Source organism: Sorex fumeus, unplaced genomic scaffold (genome assembly GCF_029834395.1).
Source record: "Sorex fumeus unplaced genomic scaffold, SorFum_2.1 ptg000129l, whole genome shotgun sequence".
In the NCBI taxonomy this organism is placed as follows: Eukaryota; Metazoa; Chordata; class Mammalia; order Eulipotyphla; family Soricidae; genus Sorex; species Sorex fumeus.
The window spans coordinates 14,186,749-14,207,999 of NW_026606186.1; the positions used below are offsets into that span (position 1 = coordinate 14,186,749).

General features: G+C 50.8%; 1 protein-coding gene across 4 annotated transcripts in view; it reads left to right on the forward strand.

Annotated features, from left to right (window-relative positions):
• The first annotated feature begins 508 nt into the window (after positions 1 to 508).
• ASTN2 (astrotactin 2) overlaps positions 509 to 21,251 on the forward strand; it is a 1,072,177-nt gene continuing 1,051,434 nt past the window's right edge. For 2 of the 4 annotated variants that reach the window (XM_056138490.1, XM_056138491.1), the window contains exon 1: positions 509 to 1,132. In XM_056138490.1, the coding sequence (XP_055994465.1) occupies positions 667 to 1,132 (466 nt within the window). In that variant the 5' untranslated portion in view covers positions 509 to 666. The remainder of the gene's footprint in view (positions 1,133 to 21,251) is intronic. The other 2 variants (XM_056138492.1, XM_056138493.1) reach the window with 2 other exon arrangements.

Below are 21,251 nucleotides of genomic sequence, written 5' to 3' on the forward strand. Positions count from 1 at the left end.
TTGGGGTTCTGAGGATAGTGAGTGATTGGGCCAGAGGACTCTAGGCTACGGGTAATGATTTCAGGAACTGGAAGGTTACAGGACGAATTACTGGGCGAGAGGGGAGACAAAGTTAAGTCCTGGCCATCCAGAGGCGTCCCTAGCCTCCAGAAGGCGGGGTCTGGGGCCGGGCCCGGCTAAGGTGCGCCCCCAGGTGCAGCGTCGGGCTCGAGCCGGGGGGTAGAGCGAAGCTGGGCTGGCGGGGTTGAGCTAAAGAGAGGGGAAGGGGCTGGCTTTGGGGAGCCCCTGGGAGGTCCGCAAGTGTTAGACCTGGGGGAGAGGGGTGTCGCGGCGTCAGAGCCGGGCTAGGGTGTCACTGGGGGGGGGGGGGCGTGGGGGGAGATCCTGGGAAAGGAGAGCGGGCGACAGCGATGCGCACGAGGCCGGGCGGAGCCTCCGAGACGCTCGGGGTCGGCGCGGGGGAGCCGGCGAAGGGGGGCGGGCGGCGGGGCCCGGGGAGGCGGCGCGGGGGGGGCGGGCCGGGGCCGATCGGGAGGCGGAGCCGGGAGCTGGGGGCTGCTGGCGAGCGGCTCCCACGGCTCCACCGCCCGGGCGCCCGCCGCCGCCGCCGCCGCCGCCGCCGCTTCATCCGCCGCGGCCGCTCGCAGCACCGCAGCGCCTCCCGCCATGGCCGCCGCCGGCGCCCGGCGCAGCCCCGGCCCCGGCCCGGGCCCGGGGCTCGGCGCGCGGCTGCGGCTCCGCTTGCAGGCGCCGCCGCCGCTGCTGCTGTGCCTGCTCCTGCTGCCGCCGCTGCTGCTGCCCGGCGCCGCCGCCGCCGCCGCCGCCGCCTCGCGGGAGCCCGACAGCCCGTGCCGGCTCAAGACCGTCACCGTGTCCACGCTGCCCGCGCTGCGGGAGAGCGACATCGGCTGGAGCGGTGGCCGCGCCGGGGCCGCCCCCGGGACCGGAGCCGCCGCCGCCGCCGCTGCTGCTGCCGCCGCCGCCGCCGCCGCTGCCGCGTCCCCGGGCTCGGCCGGCTCCGCGGGCTCCGCCGCCGACTCGCGCCTGCTGCTCTTTGTGCGCAACGAGCTGCCCGGGCGCATCGCGGTGCAGGATGACCTGGACAACACCGAGCTGCCCTTCTTCACCCTGGGTAAGGCGGGGCGCCCGCGCGCGCGGGCATCTCCAGGCGCCCGGGACCCCCGAAGTGAAGCCGGACGGATGGTGTGTGTGTGTGTGTGTGTGTGTGTGTGTGTGTGTGTGTGTGTGTGTGTGTGTGTGTGTGGAGGGCGCCCTAGGGGGATCCCCGTCGCTCTCCGGGCTGCCCACTGCCCGGAGCTGAGAGGCGCGAGGGGCTTAGCCGAGGGGTCCGGAGGGCGCACAGGTGGTTGCAAAGGACTCCCGAGGTCCCCGGGAGCGCGCGCCTGGCGGCGGGAGCCCGGGGGCGTGCCAACCGGCCCGCGGTGGGGGGGACCGTGCCCCTCGCCCTCTCACTCCCGGCGTGGAGTTGTGTGGCGACTCCTTCTCCCGACGCCGGGCACTCGCGGACGGGACGGCGCGGCGTGCAGGGGGCTGGTGGCCCGGAGGGAGGCGCGCTCTGCTGCGGGCTCGGGGCTCCCCGCGCCGGGTCACTCGCCGCGCGCGGGCCCCGCCCCCTCGCCGTCGCCGGGGAGTTGCGGGCTCTGCTCCTCGCGATGGATAGTAGTATTATTATTATTAATTACTATTGTTTTCGCTGCGAATCGGAGCTGTGAGGAGCATCCGAGAGAGATGCACCCAGCCCGCATCTGCCCGGTTCCCGCGTGGGCTGGGTGACCTTGGCCAAGTCGCTCGCCCTTCGCTGGGTGGGGGGCTCCGTTTGGGATTTCTGTGAAATGGGAAAAGCGGAGGGTGGGCCAGCGTGGGAGGCCCCGAGGGGCTTTCCGGGCGTCGCTTTCTCAGTGCAAACTCTCCTGCACTTTGAGACGCCTCGATTCTCCCCCTTCTCCGGCCTCCCGCCTTGTCGCATTCGCCTCTCTCTCTTTCTCTCTCTCTCTCTCTCTCTCTCTCTCTCTCTCTCTCTCTCTCTCTCTCTCTCTCTCTCTCTCTCTCCACTCTCCCCCGCGGAGCGCCGCTTCATCCTCACCGCTCACTTCTCTGCGCTCATAAACCATCATAACTTAAAGGCGAGGAAGAGGGGAAAAAGGAAAAGGGGAACGGGAAAGAGGTGGGGTGGGGATGGGTGGGGGCCCAAACGGAAAAGTTAATCAGAAAGTTGGCCAGCAGCTTGCTTGCCTGCTGCTTCCTAGCGCGAGTCTCGGCGGAGACGGCCCTTCCGCGGAGCTGCGGGAAGCGCGGCTGATTTCCCACCCGGGTAATTGATAGCTTAATTATCTCGGAGAACGTTTACAAAAAATGTTGTTCCCCCTTTAGCTCTCCCGCGTTCGCCGATCGCTCGTTCTCCCTTCCTTTCTGGGGGATGGGGGCGCGGGGCGCGATTGGTTGTAGGAGTCTGGCCGACCTTAACGCCTGGAGGAAGACTTGGGGATGGGAACAGGTTGGGCGGAGGAAGGGTCAGGCGGAGACCCCCGGAGCTCTTGGTCCCTGCTTTGACTCTCGGGTGATGCGCTTTGGGCGTTCAGCGGGCGGGGAGGTCTTCAGGATCCTGGGTTAACTCTGGTCTTGCCCTAGAAGCCCCGAGGGCGATCAATGAAGCAGACGCCTCTCTCGTTGGGAAGCGGTAATATTTGTAAGTGTAGTTTTAGACTCCGGGGAACCACCCCAGCCCTGCCCGGTTGCCTTTCCCGGCTGGCTGCCTCTGTAGGTGGGAGCGCGTGCCCTCTCCTGATCTGCCTTGCGACTCTGGCTCCTGGCTCTCCCAAGCCGACTGGAACCCGAGCCGCGCTGGCTTTCTGGGAGGCTGAGCTGGAGGGAGCCTCCGAGGGGCCCGGGGGACTTGCTCCCAGAGACTTCTGGCCTGTAGACTCGTGCACACGCACCCTAACACCGACCAGCCACCCTGGCCGGCATGCACGTGCCAGTAGCCCATTCCACGTGCTGTCTGAACATGTCCAAGAAAGGGGATGATGGTGGAAAAGGGACTTCTTCTAGTCTCATCGCTCACTGCCCACCACCACCTCAGCTCCCGGCAGGGCAGGGCATGGCTTCTTTCAGAGACAGTGTGGTGTCCCCCCTACGGCTCCCACTTCTGGTTCCATCCTCTCTCCCGCCTTGTGATCTGTCTACTCCGGGAGAGATGGCGAATGGAGATTCCTTCTAAAGGTCCGTTCAAATAATAAGGGCTGAAGGAATGAATGTTTTGCAGAGGGTTGAGCTTGGGGACAGGACCCAGGATGCTGACAGTTCCCCCAAGAGTGTGGAGGACCTGGCCCTCCCAGATCTAGGAATAACCCCCAGAATTCCCCGGACCTGGCAAGCTCTGCCTCTGTCAACTTTATTTCCCAAGTGGAACCCTGGGCTGGCTGAGTGAGAACATTAGAGAGGAGCCGGGGGGTTTTGTTGATTTTGTTTTGTTTGGGGACCATATCTGGTACAGTGCTCAGGGCATACTCCTGGCCCAGAGGTCACTGCTGGTGGAATGAGGGGGACCACATGAGGTGCCTGGGATCAAACCTGGGTCAGCTGGGGGCAAGGCAAGTGCCCTACCCACTCTCCATTCTCTTTGGCCCCAGGAGTTGGGATCCTTGAATCTCCCAGGATGCAGGGATCTGCCGGAAAGTCCCCTGGCATCCACCTTACACTTGGAGCCTTCTGTTGCCTTCTCAGATGCACTGTGTCTGAGCCTGGCAGCTGGGGGCTTTCTGCTGAGGAGTGGCAGGGCGCTGTGCTCCTTGGCAGCACTGAGCCCCTTTGGATGCAAGCCTGGAAGTGGGTTCTGCCTCCTCCTTCTCCCCCCACCCCGCCCCCCAGCGCCCTGGACTGGCAGCTCAAGGCGTTGCGCAGGGATTTGGCGAGGGAGGTAGTCAGCAGATGGCCGAGTGTAGCAGGAGCTGTGTAGGGAGACGTGGGCTTTTTATTTGTGTTGGTCTTCCACTGTTTGCATGTAAACACCGAGTGCACAATGAGCTCAGGGAGGACGGGCTGACTGGAAATGAGGGGTGGTGGTGGGGGCTGGAGTGGGGGCACGTTGAGTCCTTTATGACCACCGCTTTATCAGGGTTCCCAGACCTCTGAAAGGTCCTTCTCTAACAGAATCCCCCCCCCCCGGCTTTTGTTACTAGCTCCTCAGTTCAAGAGATTTCCACAAGGCAGATGCCATAGCTAGACGGGCCAAATCTAAAGCCAATTGCCAATAGTGGGTTGTTTGAAATCACCACTAGGGGGTGATGGTGTCTGCCGCAGCCGTTCAACCATGCTTTGGGTTGTGGACCCAGAAGACGGTGGTAAGAGCAGCCTGGTATTTGGGGGGTTTGAGGGCCAGGATGGGGAAAGGTGACCAGATAAACCAACAAGAAGGTAGAATTCCCATTTCGCTCCAAGTCCAGTTGGGGAAACTCATGGCATTTTTGCACACACCTTCAGCTATCCCAGTTCACCACCATCACCTCTTTTCCCAGCCCTTTCTTCTCCCTGTTTTGCCTCTTCCTGTTTGTGTGATTAGCTCTACTGGTTGGCAACATTTAAAAGACTTTTCTTCAGACCTCTTGCCCTTACTGAAGAAGATGTGCCCATTAAAGGTGAATCATCTCCTGATTCTGCATCGGAACTTCTTTCCTTAGTTTTGATTCGAAGTCCCTGCCTAGCAGATGAATTTCCTACCAAATGATCAAGGAATAAAAAGCAAGTGGGTTACTGGATTCTGACTGTGATGCTTCTTCACTCCTGTCTTTTACTGTTCATTCACACCCTCCAACTGAGGCAGGAGGCAGACTGTTACAGTTGCTGTATCTGTTGTAAAAAAGCATTCTTGGGGAGGTCTGGGACCTGGTCCAAGGTCGCATGCTCAGAGAAGGGCAGACTGGAGCTGGAATCTCAGTCTGCCCAGCCCCTCTGTTCTTGGTAATTGCCAGACAGTCTCCGGAGCTAACTGTGATTTTGAGGGGCTGGTGACATTTATGCAGGGAATGATGCTGATTTCTGGGGAGAAATTGAACAGTCAGTTCCATGATGAGAACCTTTCTCCAAAGGACCTTCAGAAACATGCACTTGAGGGCCTCTCCAAACTCCTGCCAGCTCCAAGGTTTGTGGCTCATGAGAGGTCAAAGGGCATATTGTTTAATGGTACTGAGGAAGGATGGAAAGGCAGAGAGCAAAGACATATCTTTGGACCTTGGGACAGGAAAGAAACCCAGTGAGGCCCCGGAAAAGAGAAGCAGAATGCTCCAGAAGGGCTGATAATTTAACATGGGGTCAAATCTGGAAACATCACCTCTGGCTCACCATGACCTTGAACAAGCCATTTATCTCCCCCGCCACTTCTTTGTTCTGTGATTTGAGTGGGTAGATGAGCCCTAAAATAGTCCTCCTGGAGAGGTGCTATGAACTTGAACTTGAACTGCCTTGACCTCCTCTGTCACTCCAACTAGCTCCTCCTTCTACTCTCTCCATGCCGTGAAAATAGCCTGGGGGCGTTGAGAAGGACTGATTGAAAAGGAAGAAGTGGAAGAAAAGCAGCTGCCAGTGCAGGGCATCCGAGGTGAAACCCCACATCACTGGTCCTCATCCACCCTCCGGCAGCCCTGAAGTCAGCTTGTGGATTTTACTTTCTTCCCCGCAGATAGGGAAAGGGCATTCCCCTTTTTGTTCCCCATAGAAGATTTTTCATTTTCCATCTTTGTTTGAACAAATGGAGGGAGAAAGAGAAAATTGAAAAGTGTTCTTTACTCACTCACCATGCTAATTTGCTTTGTCACAGAAATTCTGTGTGTTCTGGATGTGGAGAAAGATTTTGTTGTTATAATTTGTTTGGGGGCCACACCTGGCTGTATTCAGGGGCTACTCCAGATTCTACATTTAGAAATCCCTCTTGGCAGACTTGGGGGACCATATGAGGTACCAGTGATTGAACCCCAGTTGGCCACATGCAAGACAAGTCCTCCCTAGCTCCGGGGAGAAGGTTTATGAGGAAGGAAATGCTCTCCACCTCCAGTGTGGGGAGGGGTGTTCAGTGTACCTCACCCCAGGAGTACATTAGGCCAAGTGCTTAAAATCTACCCACAAATCTGATTGGCTTGGGAGAAAGCGAAAGTTTGAAATGCCGCCAGAATTAGGTCTGCAGAGCAATGTAGCACTGTAGCACTATCCTCCCGTTGTTCATCAATTTGCTCGAGCAGGCACCAGTAAAGTCTCCATTGTGAGACTGGTTACTGTTTTTGGCATATCAAATACACTACGGGGAGCTTTCTGGGCTCTGTCCTGCGGTGCGGGCAGAATACTCACGGTAGCTTGCCGGGCTCTCTGAGAGGGATGGAGGAATAGAACCAGGATCTGCTGCGTTCAAGGCAAACGCCCTCCCCACTGTGCTATCGTTCCAGTCCAGGTCTGCAGAGATACCTTTAAATACACAGAAAGGGACTGCAGAGATAATACAGCGGGGAGGGTGCTTGCCTTGCATGCAGCCAACCTGGGTTCCATCCCCAGCATCCTGTATGGTCCCCTGAGCAACTCCAGGAATAATTCCTAAGTGTAGAGCTGGGAGATAACCCCTGAACATCATGGGGTGTGAACCCCAAACAAAGACAAAAAATACACATAAAATGGATATCCGGAGTCAGCCCCTCGAAGTCCTTAGAGAACAGGCACTAGGTCAGAATAGTTGACAGGAGGCAGGAGTTTAGCCCATCAAGAACAGTCCAGAAAACAAGGGGAGCTTCCTTTAAGGGGCAGCTGACAGAAGCATGTCTTAGTGCTAAGGAATGTTCAAGCAGAGCCCACACCCAGTGGTCAACAGAGATTTCCTCCACAGGAGGCTGGGTTCCTGGGTTGTTTCCAGCTGCCCCATGCCCTGTTCCCAGGACCGTGTGTAACAGCCTTGTCCAAGGAGGACTCCAAGCAGATTCTACATGCTGCTTGCCAGGCATGTGGTGGAAGGACCTGGGACCTGGGAGATGCTGAGGCTATTTGCATTTTTTGCTTTCTTCTTTGATTCTGAAGGTTGATAGCTGTTATTAGCAGGGAGGAAAAACCACAGAGATAGTAGCATTGAGTCTTCTGTGGGGATTTTTCATCTTCATCACAGAAGGTGCATTCAAGATAAACTCCAGTGTTCTACTATGCTCACTCCCTGTGTTTGTGTGTGTGTGTGTGTGTGTGTGAGAGAGAGAGAGAGAGAAAGAGAGAGAGAAAGAGAGAGAGAGAGAAAGAGAGAGAGAATTATTTTGCTGGGATGAATAGGAGAGGATGTCTGATGTCTTCAAACAAAGGTGGGCTCTAATAAATGCATTCTCTTTCTTCCTTTGGGTACCCATTCTGCTATCACCCCAAATTTAGGGGACTTCATAAATAGGGGTCCTAGAAGGAGTGGCATTTTGTGGTCTCCGAGTCCTTCTCCCTTTTCTACTTCCTTCCAGCCCCACCCCATTCACAACTCAAATCTGATGAAACCAGCTTACTCCGTGGGGCAAAGAGAAGTGTATTTTCTGCTCTCAGAACATACATGCTGCGGAGAGGGTAATGGGGCAAGAAGAGCGCGGGGGAGTGGACAATTCATTTCAGCAGTGTTAAGAGAGGCTCAAGTTGGGTCCGGGCCAACCTGGTTTGTTGTTTTGGGTGGGTGGGGGGTGGGTTGTCTGTGACACCAGCTGAAATGGCAGAACTCTCCAAACTTTGGTATGACCCAGAGCTGGAAGGTTTTCCCGAGCTGAGCCCTCAGGCTCAAAGATCATTCTTTAATTTCAGTTTACAGGCAAGTCCAGCAGGAGATTTGACTAGGAATCAGAGCCCTCTGCTTTTTACCCCCTTGCTTTGGGGAAAACCCAGAGGACAAGGGACTGGAATTGGGAGGAGGGGAAGGGGAGAGGGAGCTGACCTTTTGAAAAGCCTTACCAGAGCTTGGAGGGCTTCACAAAGCCAGGGTGCTCTGAATTCCGCCCAGTAGGGCAAGATTGAAACTCCGCCAGGGGGTGAGACCTACCCCAAGGATGAGCTTTGTGGGAGCTTCTTCTCAAGCCCTTTGGTCTTGCACCCCACCACTGGCTGCTTTCTGCCCTTGACCTGGGACAGCTAGCCTAGGGCTCTGAGACAGAACACATTGGAAGGTGTATCATAAGTGCATCCTTCGCTCTTTTTCCACTTGCAGAAACCAAACCTCCACCCTGCATCCCTGCCCCCAGCACCCTCATTACCCACCTCCACATATATCTTCTACAGAGGAAAAAAATAGCCCCAGGAGCTCAGATTTCTTTTCCGCTTCTCTGTACATCCAGCTGGCTGGCTAGAGTCTCTCCAGAGCACCTGAGCTAAGTGACACGTTAGGGATGTGGGGGAGGGACTGGTTCATTGCTTTCCATCCTTGTTGCCTGAAAGGAGGGAGTATAGAGGGGCAGAAGCTCTTTTCCAGGAAAGGAGACCTGGATTTAATCCTGAGGTGGAGCCCCCAGCCAGGGCCGCCTCCTTCCGGGAGCTGCTGCGTTCCCAAGTTCTCACACTGACCAGCTAGTGGCAACAGAAGATTAACTATAGCAAGTGAGAGCTGGCTTGGCTCTTTTCATTCAGTAGCACTTACTGCCTTGCTGCCCCAGAAGGAGGCAGGAATCCTGCTAGGGTCTTGCTGTGGGCGCCACTCTCTCCTTTTGGCCTAGAGCCCCCACAAAGACTTCCCTCTGGACTGCAGGTAGAGGGCTGGGGCTGGACACTCCCACCCCCCTCCTCATCCCCCCTTGTCACAGTCCCCGGCACACAGAACTCACCTTTCTCTCTTTTACCATGTTGACTGTCTCCTTGTTGGTCTCTCTGCGCTGGTCTTCTGCCCCCTAATCCATCCTCGGTACTTGCAGACAGAGTGATTTTATTACGATCCCAAATCTGATCATGAATCTTCTCCTAAATCACTTTGCCCATTCCCCATAGGTCCTAGTCTGAAGTCCAAACTCCTTTTTGTGGTCTGATGTTCATAATCAGATTCTGCCCAGTCTGCCCAATGCCTAGAACACTTCTTCCCTTTAACCTTTAACACGATGCTGACCAAACCTCCAACAACCCCCTCCCCTCTCCCCAAACCCCTTCCTCCAGGAGATGCCTTGCTTTTTTGTACTGAATTCAAAACAAGAATTTTTGCAGCATTTTTTGTCTTCTTTTTTCCTGTCTTCTCCCTTCTCTGGGCTTATTCCTGCCTGCTGCTCTGGGATTACTCCTGAAGTCTGCCTTAGGAGCATTCCTGGCAGGGCTCTGGAGACCGTATGTGGTGCTGGGGATCGAACTGGAGTTGGCTGTGTGCAAGGTAAGACCTTGCCTACTATACTTTGTCCCTCAGCCCTCTTTGATTTCTGACGAGAGCTGAATGCACAAGGGTGTTCCATTTCCCACTGTTATTCGACAGTCCACTTGAACAGTGACTAGGTCTGTACGTACTATGGAACACCCACTTCTAATATACCAACATTGCTTCAGGTATCAGGGTATCAGAAGTTAGAGAATAGGAACCGAGCTATAGTACAGCCAATAAGACATTTGCCTTGCACATGGTAGACCTGGGTTCAATCTCTGGCATCCCATATGGTCCCCCAAGCACTGCCAGGAGTAATTCCTGAGTGCAGTGCAGACCCAGGAGTAACCCCTGAGCATCTTTGGGTGTGACCTAAAAAGCTAAAAAAAAAAAGAAGTTGGAGAAAAAAAGACAAAATAGAAGCCAAAGAGATAGTGCAGAGGTTAAAATAGTTACCACCATGACAAACCTGGTTTTATCTTTGGCACTGTATATAGTCCCGGAACACAACTAGGAGTATGCCCTGTGCACTGAGCACTGCCAAGTGTGGCCCAAACCCCCAGGCCCCGAAAGAGAGAATTGATTCTGCATCTAGAGAGCTGATAATCAGTTGTGTGTGTGTTGAGAGAGAGAGAGAGGAAGGAGAGAGAGAGAGAGAGAGAGAGAGAGAGAGAGAGAGAGAGAGAGAGAGAATGATAACCATAAACTTGCTGCCTAAGGAAATGAGGTAATCTGTGCAAAGGTGATAAACGCGACGAAGAGATGGAAAAAATAAAGTGGGAACATTTCTGTTCTCTGTGATGAGAAAGCAGGATTTAATATTAGAGTGGAGTGAGAGGAGCTTGTCAAGAATGTAGGACAGGGGCTGGGGAGGTGACTCTGAAGGCTTGAGGCAATGCATGCTGGAATTCCAGAGTGGATCCCTGGCATCACATGCTTGCTGCCATCACCACCGCCACGAGCACTGAAGTAGGAGTAGCCCAGAGCACTGCAGGATGTGGTTGAACCAAAGCTTGAAGGAGATAAAGAGGTTAGCCCAGCAGCTGTTTCAAAGAGCCTTTCAGCCAAGCCCTGACTTTAGATATCAACCTGACACATCCTAGGCCAGCAAGAAGACTGGCTGGTGGGGAGGGGTATGGCGGGCTGGAAAGTATGACAGGGCAGAAGGGAACCAGGATGTCAGCCAGGGCCACACACTGCTATTGAGTTGTCTTTTGTTTTGAGGGAAATAGAGAGTCTGGCAAGATTGTAAGCAGTGTCATATCTGACTCACATTTCAAACACCTTCGGTCCAGAGCAAGTGCCGGTCCAGAGAAAGTGCTGTCTCCACTGTACACTCTCTTCAGCCCCGAGGGTTGTCACACTGTCACAGGCAGAGAGGCCTGTTCTGTGTCTTCCTGGTCCTGGGTCACCACATGTCACAAACTGGTAAGGAGCTTGGACAGGAAAAGAAAGTCTTTATCCAAGGAAAGGGAATTGAAGGTCGCAGTGGGGCCGTAAAGCAATGGTGGAGTGAGTACCTGATTCTAATCCAGCAACTCCCAGTCAAGTGATCTTCCTTCCTCCTTATAACAGACCTCCCCTGGGGGAAGTGCGGGAGATGGGGGTGCTGGCAAGGGAAGAGCAGCCACAGATGAAGATGGACCCACCTGCAGTTACCTTGCAGGTCCATCTCTGCTCCCACACTCCATCTTTCTCAGTGCTGGGAGGTGAACACTGAGCCCCAGAGGCAGTAAAGAACAGGCCCAGGATCATGCAACTGCTGCATCCCAGCTGGGGCCACCCCCATGTGAATCTGCTTGTGCAGCCTCAGCCTTCCCTGCAAGGCCAGCTCCTGCCCAGACCAAGAGTGCTCTCAGCTTTCCATCCCCTCCACAGTGAGATTCCTTCCTCTCCTCATTAGCGAGAAGCCAGGGGCAGACTTTTCTTTTATGAGAGGTCCAGGTGTGGAAGCCTCCCAGGCCCCGGAGACTGCATGCCTTGTTCCTGCTTACGCTGACTCAGCAGCTCTCCGCCTTGGTCACCGTTTCTCTAGATGCTCTTCCTTGTCCCTGGACTGGACCACAAGCCCCTTCCTTCCTCTCCCTGTCCTTTTTTTGGAGGGGGTGGGGAGACTTTTTGGGTCACACCTAGCGATGCACAGGGGTTACTCCTGGCTCATGCACTCAGGAATTACTCCCGGCAATGCTCAGGGAGGACCATATGGAATGCTGGGAATTGAACCCGGGTCGGCCACGTGCAAGGCAAACACCCTACCCGCTGTGCTATCTCTCCAGCCCCTCTCCCTGCCTTCTTACGTCTATTCCTCACTCTCTGACTCCCTGCTTCCTTCTTCCCGTGCTCAGGGAATTCCCACAGTGTGTTAGGCATCGTGTGAGAATGGGGATCCGTGAGCTAGTTCTTCCAGGAACATATAGAAGCGCAGCATTCTCTTTCTAGAAATCTCCAGGGCATCTGTTGCTGGGGATGGGGTTCCTATTTGAGTAGAGGTCTTTCTTGTCACTTCTTTGGGCAACCTCCCAAGTGCATTTCTGTCTACCTAGTGCTGCTAAGTCTTCGTGGTTCTGTTTTCCCCCTGGAAAATGGGATCTATATTATATTATCTATACCTTTGGGATATGTTTGGGTATATATATGCATATGTACATAATAACCTACATTTTTTATGTGGCTATTGTAATTCTGTAGAAATCTAAATAAATAGTGACTACTTTGAGCATATTAGAGCTGGGTAAGAGAATGCCTTTGAGATCCAGCCCAACTCCCTCCTTTACTTAGCAAAGAGGAGTGCAAAGATTCCCCCAGTGAATCCAAAGCAATATGCAGTCTCCTGCCTAGCTCCCCTGTGGGGGAGATGATGTGCCAGCTCTAAAGACCTAAAGCCCGGGGTTGGAATCGCAGATGGACCTTGTCCAGGCATTCATGGACTTCTGGTGCTGCCTCCCTGAGTCTCTCATCACTCATCCATAGAAGGAAGATTCCCAAGCATCATTTCTCTGGGTTCCTGTTATCTTTATCTTGGGGAACACACCACAAACTGAGTTTGACTCCAGACTGGCTTCCTGAGCCATTTGTACTTCTGCTTGTGACTTCAGCCTGGGGTCTGGAAGAGAGTGTGTATGAGCAAAGCAAAGCACCAACTCAGCGCTTGGCCCCCGGTCTGTGCCCCCTGCCTGCGAGCCACCTGGAATTCTTTTATTGGAAGGAGGTGGAGGCATGAATAAATCATGAGTTCGAATTCCCTTCCAAGCCAGCCTGTACTTGTTTCTCTCTCCCTCTTTGCCTCCCCCCGCCCCCGCCCCCAGCCTGGCAAGGAAGGGGGGAAATGGACCATTGATCTCTACAGGTTCTCCAGGAACAGGGAGGGGGAGGGGAATTCCGGGGTTGTCTGAGGACAGTCTGGCGGGGATAGCTCTTCTAGGCTGAGTCCTGGGCGGGTGGGGGAGGCAGCAGTGGGCAGAGCCTTCTCCCTCCTGGTGGCGCTGACTGACACAGCCTTGCTCTCAGGCACCCAGTGAAGTCACGAGTGACTTTGCAAGGAGCTGAAAAGGGAAGGAACATTTCCATTAGCAGCATCAGCAGTAAGGAGATTTCCAGTCACAGTAATAGCTGCATTTGGGAGAAATCATTTCAGCGGTAGTAGCTGTTCGCTGAGTAGGGAAGGAAGCAGTGAGACCAGGGAGACAGCTGGAGTATGGTAGGGGGCTGAGAGAAACACTTGTGGGTGCAGAACCGGGGTGGGCATCTGAACAGCCACTGGTTGACCTGCTCTCTTCCACGTGCCTGGCGCCGTGAACTCTGCAGTGGCTTGCTGCTTTGGCTCTGATTGCAGGCTCATGCTTTTCAAGACCTGGAGACTACAGCCACGTCCCAAGCTCCTGGGAGGACTCCCAGATTATTTAGTCCTGTCTTTCCTAAATTAGCTGCTCATCAGAATCCTTTTACTTCCAGACCTTTTGAGCACATGGGGAGGGGCTGGGAATCTGTACTGGAATGGGAGCACCTGCTAACTCCTTGGGGTGTCCTCAGAAGATCAGCAGGAGACTCCTGAGGTTCCCTGTGCAGATTGGGGTGTTCATTGATGACTTGCAGATTTGCTCTCCTTTGTGGTCACTTCACTGACTTCTAGCCTTAGCTCGACTCTTATCTCCACTGAGAAGCTCCATCCTTCAAAATGTTCAGTTTTGAGACCAGAGTCATAGTAAAGCAGATAGGGCACTTGCCTTGTATGCGGCCAACTGGGGTTGGATCCCCAGCATCCCATATGGTGCCCTGGCCACTGCTAGGAGTGCAGAGCCAGGAGTGATTCCTGAGCATCACCAGGTGTGACCTAAAAACAAAAAACAAGGGGGTATGGTGCTGCCAGCAGGTCAGCCTGTACCTGTGGGTGAGTGCATCAGCAGCCTTATGGTACCTTCAGACCTCCTGATACCCAAAAATTGCCGCTGTGCCTTTGGTCAGACCCCAGCAACTTGGGGCCAAGTTTACCAAGAAATTAAACGGCTAAATGTTAGGTATGTGGGAGCCACACTCACAGACCACTCACAAACCACCTCCAGCTCAGTTATACAAGCTCATTTATTGGCCTTATTTCAGAGACCCATATATCTCGAAAGAAATCAAAAGCTGCAGTTAGGGCCAGTGACTCAGTGCCCTACGGATGAGTGGGCACACTCTGCAGGGCATATGCCAATAGTTTATTTCTCTGGAAAAGATGCAAATGAGGGCCATGATCCAGAGACACACAAAAGAATCCCCAAACCGAGCAGCTCACTGCAGAGATGCCTCTTGACTTTAAGCCAGGCCAACTTCACTGGGGTGCCTCAGATGGGGGCAGGCATTGTTCTTCCACCTGTCCCCTAAAAAACACGGCAGTCACCAACTTCCAAAACCCAGTGAGAAGTACAGATATGCAGTTTCAGTGATGGCAAACTCTAGGCCTCAAGGGATAGGGGATGGGCCTGTCCCTCTCATTCCACCTTCTTCCCTCTCCCCGGCTCCCCCCCCCCCGCCATGGGAGCCTGGATATCATGCCCAAAAACTGCCTCTGGCTGCTACTTGAGGTTCTTAACAGCCATGAGCCATGATTCAGAGACACACAAAAGAATCTCCAAACTGAGCAGCTTGCTACAGAGATGCCTCCGGACTTTAAGCCAGGCTGGCTTCACCGGAATGCCTTTGACAGGGGCAGGCGTCATCCTTCCACCTGTCCCCTAAAAACCCTGGTGGACACCAACTTCCAGAACACAATGAGAAGTGCAGCTACGCAGTTTTAGTGACGGCAAACTCCAGACCTCAAGGAATAGGGGAATAGGGGATAGGCTAGTCCTTCTCATCCCCCCCCATCCCCATGGGACCCTGGAAGTCACACCCACAAACTGCTTCCAGCTACTGCTTAAGCTCCTAATGGCCATGATCCAGACACACAGGAAAGAATCTCCAAACTGAGCAGCCTGCTGCAGAGATTTCTTCAGACCCAAATTATCTAAAATTTTAGAATTCCAGGATCACGCGGCCACTCTTGCAGCTACGTGACATCTTATGCTATTTATCACAAGCAATACGAAAGAGAGTATGGGGGAGATTGTCTGCCATAGATGCTGGGAGATGGGTAGAATGGAGGGGAGATACTGGGGACTTGGTGGTAGAAGATGTGCACTGATGAAGGGTTGGGTGATCAATCATTGTATGACTGAAACTCAAAGAGGAAAGCTTTGTAACTGTATCTCACAGTGATTAAAAAATAATAATATAAGAATAATAAAATTAACATTCTAAAAAGAAAAGTAATGTGGAGTTTATGCCCAATTCAATCAGCTTAATCAATGGTTGACTAAATAGCAGTACTCCTACATTAACAAAAAAACCCCAAAGAACCCAAAAGTTTCAGTTTTAAAGAAATGTTCTGAAAGCTCTTACCCCATTGGGTAAGGCTATCATATTTATTGCAGAAGAATAAAAGTAAAATACAGGCTGCCCCGTTAAGCTTGGATTTCAGAGCAACAAGGGCTCTTGGAATTATTCTATCCCCTGCACTACTTGGTACTTAGTTATACTAAAGATGATTTGCTGTTCTCCTCAAATGCTGTTAGACTCGAGATGACACTGGTTAGGGATAGTGTCACTGCTGCGGGCCTACTTCTGAACAGGGCCTGAACATCTTCCCCAGAGACTAGAGTGGGGGAGTCATCTTACAACTGGCCTTTCCCTCGCCCCTCACCCTTTCTCATTCTGGCCTGTTGGTTTTATTTCTAAAGACACTCAAACCTACTTACACCTGGTTTCTCCTACCAGCATCTTCATCCAATCCTTTTGGCACTTCGGTCCCTACTTCTGTCTGCTTACCTCCCCGCTGCTTCTTTATCCCCAGCCTTCCTCTCTCCTCTATAGTGTATAGCACCTGGACCAATTCCAGCATGCTGCCTGTTTAGGGATGGCCCAGGAGTCTCTTTCTGAGTTGAAATCCTTGGGAAAAAATAAAAAAAGAATAATATTTCATGATACGTGACAATTATATGAAATTAAAGTGCCAGTGTCCATAAATAAAGATTTATTGGAACACAGCCACACTCATTTTCGAATTATCTATGGTTGCTTTCCCTCTCCAGAGGCAGAGTGAGTAGTCGCAACATTGAATATTTGGCGCACAAAAACTTGAAGTATTCACTAACTTTCTCTCTACAGAAAAAGTCTGTGGATTCTGTTGTATATAATAGCAGAGGGCTCTTTTCTAAATGCCACTTTTCCATTTAAAATCTTTCACTGTTTCTCATTGCTGATAAGCCAAAAACCTAATTCCTTTTAGAGACTAACCAAACTTTAATGAACCCTCCTTTTTTGAGTTCATCTTCCATTTTACCTCTTTCTCGGAAAACTCAAATACCGCCTCCTCCAAGACGTCTTCCCTCATTAAAGCAGCCCTTGATATAATGCATCCCCCCATAACTTTTTCATTCCATTTAATACAAAGCATCTTTATCAGTTAGATTCTCGAAGGTGGGAAGTGTATCTTTATCATCTCTTTTGCTGACAGAACCACAGAATGTAGAACACAATTCCTAACAGCTGTGGGGTGGTCAGTCCCTGACATGATGAAATGTGGATAGGAATAGAGGTGAGAGATTGACCGTCTGCCTCTGAGGGTACGCATTACCCCGGATGGGTCAGATGGTCATTAGGAAATGTTATGGGGATTCCAGGAGCTAAAGATATTGAGACAAATGCTTTCCAAGGGGTGATAATCGGAGGTGCTAAACCGCCTGCCCATTAATCCCTAGGATCAGTCTTCTTGTTTGTAGTTGGAGGGAGTTTAGAGTGTCAGAAAGGAAATTCTGCTGGAAAAGTCTCCTGGAACCCAGGGACCAGGGAGTAAGGTGGCAGCCCTGCAAGTGAGTTTGAGGGTTAGTTCCCAGTTCTGCTGGATGCTGGTGGTCAAGTACTTCTCACTTTTGGGACTCCTCACCCATTTCTGATAGGATGGGCTAACACAGGTGACCCTGAGGTTTTTCTCAGCCCCCTGGACTGAGTGGGAGTACAGAAGATAGAGGGCGGTTCTATGGGCAAGCTTCTAAGGCTTCTGCAGCTGGATAAAGCCACCTTCCTCTCTTTCTGCGTCCTTTCCATCCTTCCCGAGGTCTCTGAGGATTAAACTCTCTGCTCTGAACCCAGGTGCAACTTCCATTTTCAAGCCTAGTCTCACACTAATTTGTTAGGGAGTCTTCAATTACTTTCTCTCAAGCCTCCCCCAGGGACGGCTCCAAGAAAAGCCGGCGCCCCAAAGTAACCAATTACCTGCCTGCCAATGGCAGGACTGCGACAGTTCCCTTTCCTTACCTTCCCCTCTCTCCTGATCTTTAGAAACCGTGTCTCCAAACTGCTGAGACCTTCGGGGACTGGCCAGCTCTCCAGAGAGACAGCAGGTAGGAAGGCTGATGAGGAGAAAGGCCAGCTGTTAACTTGGGAAAGCGAAACAAAAGCAAGTTTTACAAGTCTAATAAATACCCAATGGGGTTGGAAGGCAAATGGGTTGGATCCTGATACTATTAGAAAGTCCAGTTTGTAACAGACTTGCTGACAGTTGACCTCCAATGAAAGGTGTGTCCTTCTTTGGCTGTCTATTCAGATCAACGGGGCACTGTCACAGCCAGCTGACCCTCAAGAGGCTGGGGATGATGTTGCTGCATAGGATACCTTCCCAGGGAGAGAAGCCTTCCCATCTTTTCCAGGATCAGAATCTCAGGTGCCTCGGTCTGTGCAGATCATAGAAGAAATGGTAAAGAAATGCTTATTGAAGGAAAGCACAAGCAGATGGACGTAGATGTGGTCAGATAGCGCTTATCTATAACTTAATCACAGCCTCAGCTCCCTTCTGAAGGCGATGTCCCCATCAGTCACTAGAATGAGCTGGGGATATGGATTCTTCTCACGTATCCTAGACTAAACCACTTCACCTAAATCCCTCCATGCACCCAAAGCTCCCCTTGCCAGGAGTTAAGCCCCTTTGGTCATTACTCAGTGTTTCATCAGTCCTTGACCTTGTGCTGAGTCCCTGGTGGCACAGAAATGCAGGTTTATAGATTATTGGGACAATAGCGTTTATACTTTTTGATTTAAAAATTCCTTTGCTAGGTATTTTTAGTATCTCCATATTTAAGAGATGACATGGGCATTCAGAGAGATTAGGCCAGTGCGCCAGGTCACATAGTAAATGGGATTAGCTGCATTTCTCTTTTAAAGGGAGGCTTTGTATCACTAGCGTGAATGGAACCCCCGAATAACTTGCTATAAATGGAAGAAAGCCTATAAAAGAGTGTCATTATTGAAGTAAAAAAAAATCATACAAATGCCACTTACATTCATCCCCCGTGCATGTTGGGAATCCTTCACCTACCCAACCACGAGCCGCATATATTTGTAATTTGTTTAAAATTTATGGGGCTAAAGAGATTGTACAGCAGGTAGGGGGCTTTCCTTGTATGCAGCTGACTCAGGTTTAATCCCAGCATCCCATAGGGTCCCCCAAGCACTGCCAGGAGTAATTTCTGAGTGCAGAACCAGGAATAATCAACCCCTGAGCATTGTTGGGTGTGGCCCCCAAACAAACAAAAATTTAAAAAATTGTCTGCTTGTCAGATTTCCTTTGCCACATACATGTAAAGTTATCTTTCTAGCCCCATAATTGCTCCCATGCAACTCATGCTTCTCAGATGATCTCCCCAGTTTCCTCATGTCTCCAGACACTGGGTATCTTTAGGACAGTTTGTCTTCAAGGAAAAATTGGGATTGTTTCCTTGTCTGTCTTGCTAATCCATAAGCCAGCTAAGTTAAACATTACATCTATTTAATATCTGTAACTCCAATAGTGAATGCATGCTTATTGAATTTTTAACTGTAATTTCACATTTTAACAAGAGGAATACAAGCTTGTTATAGCAAAGTCAAATAATTCAGGAATGTTATAAAAGAAATGGTGGAAATCTTCTCCCACTCTGCCGTAGTCCCTGGCAATGATGATATAGAGGTATTTGCTGGGATCCTTGTGAGTACTGGAAGATGCATGTGCCCTACCTGTCTCCTGGGGTGATAGGTGTGGCAGACAGGAAGTGATCTTACTGGACCCTGATATAGAATCCTTGCTGGCAGCTCAGGGATAGTAATGAAATCTTTTCATTAGGGCACTGATTTTTCATTCTGGTTTCATGATAGATCAAGGAAGTCTGAGTTATTTGGCTTCGGCTAAGGGGAAATTTTACTTTGATCTGTAATGCTGGAGTTCCAGTTTCATTTGAAAACAAGTTCGTTGAAAATGTTTTACAAGGCCCAGCAGCATTCCTACCTCAGGTACAGTAGAGAGGAACCAAGATGGTTCCTGGCCCTGTCATAGTATTCATGGAGAGGATGTGTTTGGAGAACGCTCACTGCCCATCTGATAGTTAACATGAAGCCAACTTCTTTAACCCTTCCTCAAGTGGTCAGGCTCCAGAGTCTGCCTCCATTTTTCTCTCACTAGCCCTGTACTGATCATTTTTTGAAAACAGATATTAGGTATATCAATCTTGATTACTTTCTTTTCCCTCCCTGTTTTGGGCCACCCCTGGCAGTGCTCAAGGGCTGCTCCCAGCTAGCTCTGTGCTCAGGGGACCATGAAGTACTGGGGATCAAATTTAGGCCGCGTGTGTGCAGACATGCACTAATAGTTCATCTGTCCTCTTATTTCTATTCTCTCTGTATATATAAATACAATAGATTTATATATAATACATTTTATACAACATATAATGTATTTAAGTGCATCAATGTATCACTGTCATTCCATTGTTCATCGATTTTCTCTAGCAGTTACCAGTAACATCCCCTTTTGTCCTAACCCTGAGATTTTAGTAAGTACCACATTGGAGGCTCTTTCAGGGTCAGGGGAATGAGACCCATCATTGTTACTAGGTTTTGGCATATCAAATACGCCACGGGGAGCTTGCCAGACTGCCTTGAGGGCAGGATACTGTTGGTAGCCTGATGGGTTCTCCGAGAGTGAGAACTAGACAATAAGAGGTCTGGATCTTGGCCATTGATGGGATTACACAGTGCCAGGGGCAGTTGGTGGGTGTAACTGTCTAGCTACTGGAAGATGGGGGATCTGGGTGGAGGAGATCCAGTCCCTATTTGAGTAGGCTTGGATATCTCAGCCCCAGGTCCCGCATACCGGGGTTCCTCTGCTGATTCCTTCATGTGTGAAGCTTGTCCGAGCATGTGGAGAGTGGTCTTGAGCATGGAATATATATTTAAATTTAAATGCATGTTTTATACACATATATAGTAAGATACTCATGGGAAAGAGAAAGAGCTAGAAAGACAATAATCTGTCTGGAGGCCAAAGGATGAAACTGAGCACAGCAAGGGAGGAGCCAGAAAGGAACTGATTGGACCCATGAGTTTGGGCAGAGCATCTCTTTCTGGTGGGTTCATTGACATGGTTGATAAAGCAGATCTTTTCTTCCTTACACTTCACTCTCACTTGAGTGGGGGGTTGGACACTTGAGAAAGGGTTACCTGGGTGGAGTTGATTTGCTTACCCTAGAATCCTACGTTTATGAAGCCATACAGAATGGTCGTTAATAGAAGAAGTCTATTAAAGCAGGGCATTATAAAAAATAATAAAATGCCTTATACATGTCATTTCATCATAAAATCTGTAAAGGTGGTAGATGTTTGCCAGTTATTTGATGTAGATCCATGACCCTTTCTTGGAGTCTGGGTCATCTGATTGGAGCTCATTGCCATCTTTCTTGCATAAACCATGCTCTTAATGTACCCAATATGATCTCTAGTGTTGCTTTCATTAAAGGGGACCAAGAACTTAAAGATGCGTGCCAACCTATTCTTCTAGGGTTTTATGATTGCTTTCTACATTTTTATAGTTGTCACAGCTGACCTAACTCAATAGCCATATTCAAGTGACTTAATTTTTATAGTAAAATCAACTCAGTCCTCATAGAAGCTACTATCTTTTGGTACTCATGCATTTTTGATTTCTACACGATTTTATTAGATTTTATAATTACAGGAAGCACAATAGGAATAAACTGTCTTGGGAAGCAAACTGTTTCTTTGTGAAAATGGAACTCAATCGAGGGCAATGTTCTGAGCTGGAGGGAAGATGCCTATAATTTCAGAAACATTGACTCGTCATTTTAAAATAAATTAATGCAGAACACTGGTTAGTGTGGTACTCATTGGGCAGAGAGCATTTGAGAGATATCTATTTCCAGTTGATAGATTCATATAGGCACAGGGGAAAAAAAAAAGTAGTACTCAGTGGGCAGAGGGCAGCTGAGAGCATTTGAGAGAAATCTATTTCCAGTTGATAGATACACGTAGGCACAGAAAAAAATTAAATCAACTTATTATAGTTTTT